The sequence below is a fragment of the Hemitrygon akajei genome, chromosome 11 (assembly GCF_048418815.1).
Source record: "Hemitrygon akajei chromosome 11, sHemAka1.3, whole genome shotgun sequence".
Lineage (NCBI taxonomy): Eukaryota > Metazoa > Chordata > Chondrichthyes > Myliobatiformes > Dasyatidae > Hemitrygon > Hemitrygon akajei.
Window position 1 is genome coordinate 12,914,700 of NC_133134.1, and position 6,162 is coordinate 12,920,861.

The following is a 6,162-nucleotide window of genomic DNA, read 5'->3' on the forward strand; positions in this document are numbered from 1 at the left end:
AGACCATACCCTATATAAAGTACTGTGCAAAAATCTTAGGCACACTAGATTTTTCATAGGGTTCCAGTTGGTACTCCCTCCACAGAGCCCTAATCTCAACATCTTTGTGGCTGCCTAGGATTACCTGAACAGACAGGAGCAAGTGAGACAGCCAAAGTCTGCAGGAAAACTGTGGCAAGTTCTCCAAGACGCTTGGAACAACCAACCAGCTGATATTCTTATAAAACTGCAGGACAGTTTGAAGAATTGCTGCAGTTTTAAAGGCAAAGGCTGGTCATGCCAGACATCGATTTGATTTAGATTTTTACTGTTTACTGCTCTTTAGAGTATTTTTTGATATTTAGAAATGTTTTATTTCATTATTTTTGAAAGCATCTTTGCTTTACAGAATTTTTTTACATAGGCACAGTACCGTATGTATGCATCTATCTACCCAACCTATCAATATCAGTGTCTGACTGTCTATCCTATGTGTCTTTTTTAAATAGTGAGGGTTTCTTCCTCCAGTACCTTCTCAGGGAGCCAGTTCCAGGCCCATAGAGTCACAGAGAGATAATGAACACTCCTTTGTGTTCCATTTTCCTCTCCTTTAAAATGAATTCACAGTCACACGGGGTTTAAGCTCACCGTGTCGGATTCACTAATCCAGTAGTTTCACCATATTTACATCACCCTATAATTCAAGTTCGAGTTTATCGCCATTCACCCATACACCCATAAATGAAGCATTGTTCCTCTGGGGCCATGGTGCGAAACACAGCACATATAGTTACGATCCAGCATATAGAGTCACAAAATAATATTAACACAAGTCCCTGAGTGGCAGGGCCTGAAGACTGACAGGATGACATAAAGTGCATATATATGACAGTGTAGTGGTACTGGCGCTACTGTAATAAAAACAAGCACTCGTATAAATTGGTGAAACAGCAGCAATAAAAGATGAAAAAGAGTGTCCAGTTGATCAGTGACCTGGGTGCCCACGTGTTCAGGGTCGCAGCAGGTTGTTAAGAAGTCAAAAGGCCTGGGGGAAGAAGCTGTTATCCAGCCTAACAGTTCCCTTCTGCCCGATGGCAGGAGCTCAGAGAGAGTGTGGGAAGGATGCGAGAGGTATTTGACAATACTGGAGGCACTTCTTCCCCAGGGCAGCCGTGCAACTGAACAATGCTCCCCTACCGCACCTCCCCATCCCCCATAGTCCATGGGCGCTATGGACAATCTTTAAGGGCTATTTTATATCTAATCACTGTATGTTACAACATGGGCATATGCAACACTTGAATGGGGCAGCCACCGTTTCCTTTAATTTTGGATTTGTTGGGTTTTAGATGTCACCCTAAGCAACTCGGGCGTTATGCACTGAATGGAGAAGCTTTGCAATCTCGTCCTCAGCAACGGCTTAGTTTAAGCTCTAAACGGCTAACCAAATCTGCAAAGAAAGAGCAAAGACAAGATGCAGACTGCAAATATCAACACATACCTGGCATTCATTATCCTAACAAAGACCAATTCAAACATTAGCTCCACAGTATGGCTCACAGGAGAACTTAACTCAACAAAATCTAACATTGAGCCACTCAAGGAAATGTTTGGATACATGGCCACAGAGGTACAGCACTGTGCAAAAGTCTTAGGCACTTATATATAGCTAGGATGCCTAAGTCTTCTTCGGAGCACTGTAATAATTTTATGTATTGCTCTGTACTGCTGCCGCAAAATAAAAACAAATTTCATGGCCTATATGAGTGATGATAAACCTGATTCTGACAGGGGTCCCTATTGTGGACTGAGAGTGGGAAGGGGGCAGGGAGAGGGGAATCATGGTTGGGAAAGGGGAAGGGATAAGAGAAGGAGAGCAGGAAGCAACAGAGAGACATTTTGTTGTGATCAATAAATCAATTGTTTGAAATCAAATGACCTTGGCTGGTATCTCACGGCTGGGAGGGTCTGCATCTGTGCCACCCCCTGCCCCTGGCACTCCTCTGCCACCTGCCCCACATCCCTCTGTGACCCTCGACCCTGGCCATTCCCAACATCTCGCTCCCTGCTCCATGTTGACAAATACAGTACTGTGCAAAAGTGTTAGGCACCCTAGCTATATACAGTATACATATCTAACTAAGACTTTAGTACAATACTGTAGGTCCTGAGGCTCATCTTAAAAAGGCAAAAGATTTTTGGGAAGGAATTTCAGGCCTTTAGATTTGGGCAAAGGCACAACTGCTGCTGGCAAAGTGCTGAAGGTTCAGGTCATACAAGCAATGCAGAGTTAACGGAGCAGGGATCTCAGAGGCTTTTATTGTCAACTATCGTCAATGCAGAATTTTTACCAGTCAACAGAAATGAAATGTGGTATCAACTCAAGACAGTGAGGGAAACCTAAGATCCCCTACGGCTGCAGATCCCAGCCCGAAAATCTCCAATGATTTTGTCGCATTCAGTAGTCAAGACAACTTTCAGCACAGGGAATCCACAGAATGTCTCAGAAATTGCAAGGATCAAATAACTGATAAATCAGATACAAGCTTTTTTTTTTCTGGAAAAAAAAACAACCTCATCTCCGAGAGACACAAAAGTTTGCTCTCAAAAAGCTTCCCAACTGGATTCCCTCAGAAGTGGAGTGTATCAGCTCAAGTGAATCAACACCACAACATATCTCCACAATGCTGCTAATTGATTACATTGGTCTTAATAGTACCTCACTGGGCATTAAATACAAAATGATTCAACATGAATGCAAATCTTTTTTCAATTAGGATGGCTTTTATTCACATCAATCTACATCAAAACCCTTACACACACACACACACACACACACACACACACACACACACACACACACACACACACACACACACACACACACACACACACACACACACACACACACACACACACACATTATCCAATGTAGACTTGGCATGGTCATTCTATGCAACGAAACAGCAATCAATTTAGATACAGAACTGAATGAGATTCCCTCTATTCATTACCGTGCAATTCTCTAAAGCTTATTATAGTCTCCGTTAATCCTTGTTTAAAACGGGTGCACTTTCATCAGAACTTGCAGCCATGATAAAACGGTTCAGAAATACCAGTTATTAGTACATAATAAGAGTTTTCATTACAATTCATTCGTCTTCGAATCCCATGTAAATTTAGAAATTCGGATCTATCATTTAACGTGTCCACCAGGCAAATGCATTTAATTAACAGATCTGCTGCTTTGTAATCAACACCCACTTTCCAGCCATCAATCGTGAGGTAAATCTAGAACACAAGGAGTTTCTATTGATTTGAGGGTGTAGGAGCAAAAACGTGGTGAAGAGACTCAGTGAGCTACAGTCGACTGTCAAAACAGGTTTCCCGGCTGTACACCATGACTACCTGTCACATTTTATTCACTTTGGTTGCCTGGGGCCACTAAATTCAACACCACAACCACAATCAAGTTAATCTCCAGTTCACGATGGGGGATGTGATGGAGACCCCTCTAGCGTCCCCACAATCCAAGATTGAGTCCCTTCTGAACCAATTCTTAACAAAGTGCATTCTGACTCATAGCTTTCAACCGGCCCGGTTTTACCAATAGATCTTTGCCGAGGTACATCACAGAGAGAATTTATAGTTCAACATTCAAAGGTGTGATGGGAGTCACTTATTCCCTGTGGTGGAAAGTATTAACTGGAAATCTCCAACATACACAGATGGAAACAGAGCTCGCTGGAGCTATATGGGGGAGACAGTTAGAAGGCATTGGGTTATCTTGTATGACAGGTAAACAAGATGATGGGAGGGAGAGCAAGAGGGAAAGAACAAGAAAGGGAAAGGGAATGGCTGGTGAAAATGAGGGTTGAAAGAGAAGTGGGAGAAAGGAAGGAATGAGAAAGTGAGAGGGAAGGAGGGAAAGAGAGGGGAACAGGAGGAGGGAGGGAACAGGAGGCAGTAAGGAGATGTAAGGAGGGAGTGGGAGTGAAGGTCGAAGAGAGTTAGAGAGAGGTGAGAGAGGAGGGAAAGAAGAGAAGGAGGGGAGGATGTGTAAGCAAGGGTGGGGGACTGAGGAAGAGGGGAGAGATGGAAGTGTGGAGGAAGGACAGATGGACAGAGAAAGAGAGGAGAAAGGGGTGGGTGGACAGAGGGATGGACGGGGAGAGAAGGAGAGAGCGATGGCAGGAGAGAGGGGGAGGGACGGGACAAGAGAGAGAGGGAGGGAGACACGGGGAAAGGGAGGGAGGGAGACACGGGGAAGGGGAGGGAGGGAGGGGAGAGGAGTGAGAGTGGAAGGTAGGTGGAAGAGAGGAGCGAGGGAAGGAAGCAGGGAGGGAGGAAGGGAGAGAGAGTGAAGGGGAGAGGGAGGGGAAAGGGGGAGGGACAGCAGACGGAAAGCGGCTGAGAGACAGTGAGATGGGAGGGGGAGAGGGGGAGGAAGGGGAGGGAGAGCAGAGGGAACGGGGCTGAGAGACAGTGAGAGACGAGGGGAGGAAGGAGCTAGAAGGAGAAAGAGAGAGAGAGAGAAGGGAGAGGGGCGGAGAGGAGAGAGGAGGCGACATCCACATTACCAACGTTCTCGAACGGGTGAACAAGGCAGGAGCATCCGAAGGTAGTGGTTCACCTCCCCTTGTCTCAGGGTCACCCTCCAACAGGACACCACACACACACACACACACACACACACAAATGCAACCAAGTGATCGATGTAAATAGTACTCACTCGCTTTGCCTTGTTTGGGCCGTTGCAAAAGCTTCTGTACCGCAGGCACATCTTCGCTTTTGACAGCTTGGAGTAATTCCTGATCTTTCCCCATGGCCGGTGTGTGAGCGTGTCCCGTGTGTGTATGTTTTTTATACCCGATGCATCCTAGGCTGGAGGAGGTGAAGAGACACAGGGAGGAATATTCTGCACGCCAGCGTCAATGCACAGGGCATGGAGACAGAGACTGGGAACGAGAACTACAGGTCAATGACATAAACCACAAACACCTCGCCTCTCGTCTGACAACCCGCCCGTCCGGCCCTCTCGAGAAGAGATATGAAAGGGCGCCGCGGTCTCCTTCCCTGACCAGCCGGGAATGCACTAGGGAAAGACGGTGGAAGCCATGGTTGCCGGTTTAATCCGTTCCCAAATCCATCGCGCCGCTGCCGCTGCCTCTCTCTCTCTCTCTCTCTCTCTCTCTCTGTAAGAGCCAGAAGTCCCAGTGCCGCTACTCTGCCGCAAGGTGGAGTGAGATTGTACAAAGTCCAGATCGTTACATCCCTCTCATACCAAATAGCACAGAACCTGGGATTATTTCTGGAAGCGGTCTTAAAGAAATACTGCATGAGAGAGAGAGAAGGAGATAGATAGGTAGATAGATAGAGAGGGGGGAGGATGGGGGAAAGGGAAAGAAAGGGAGAGTGAAAGGGGGGAGGGAAGAGGAGAGGGAGCGAGTGGGGGGCAGCACGAGGGAGAAAGAGAGAGAGGAGGAGAAAGCGAGGGGAATTCCTTTAATTGTTTCTCTTATACACTATATTTTTGCAGACTAGGGAAACGTTAACGCGGCCTCTGGGTGTAGGAGAGACTGTTCTCAAGGTTCGGTCCATATAGAGGAGGTTCAGTTGGGTTACTGCCGGGGTTGTGTATCGAGAGGAGGGGAGTCTGTGCGATACTGAAGCCTTTTATAAGGCATTCTTAGGATTCAGCAATCAACCTCCTAAAGCAGCCGCCGAGGTAAGATTTGGGGCTTGGACAGCTCCCGGCGTAAATTACGTCGGATATCGGCAGTTCTTCGCAACCCTGGGCTCAATCCACTGTTTGGCTCCACCAAATATTCACCCAGTCTCCTCCTGATTTAACAATGGTCTTCAGTACTACTTAACACACAAATGTATGTCAATTCCTTATCAACACAGCGCGTTATTAACCAGGTTCTGTATCACTAGCTGGCCAGACCATTATTGTCCTCGCATCTGTGGCCCCCACCGTCAAGTTAGTTATCTGAAGGAACGCCACATCTGTCCGAGAGACACGTCTTGTTCTCTCAATGGTTATTTTTAATTTAAGGTCAATGCTAACGTTGCCTCCAGACTTTGGTTTATGCCTGATATCAGGGCTGTAAGTACAATGATAAATCGGTAAAAATTGTTTCTTATTCTCACACCTGACTAAGTACAGTGAAAAACTTT

At 46.3% G+C, this 6,162-nt stretch overlaps 1 protein-coding gene across 4 annotated transcripts in view; it reads right to left on the bottom strand.

Annotated features, from left to right (window-relative positions):
- Positions 1 to 5,170, bottom strand: part of caskin1 (CASK interacting protein 1) — a 696,764-nt gene extending 691,594 nt beyond the window's left edge. For all 4 annotated transcript variants that reach the window (XM_073060226.1, XM_073060225.1, XM_073060224.1 and 1 more), the window contains exon 1: positions 4,712 to 5,170. In XM_073060226.1, coding sequence (XP_072916327.1) covers positions 4,712 to 4,805 — 94 coding nt within the window. In that variant the 5' untranslated portion in view covers positions 4,806 to 5,170. The remainder of the gene's footprint in view (positions 1 to 4,711) is intronic.
- Between the last annotated feature and the right edge of the window lie 992 nt (positions 5,171 to 6,162).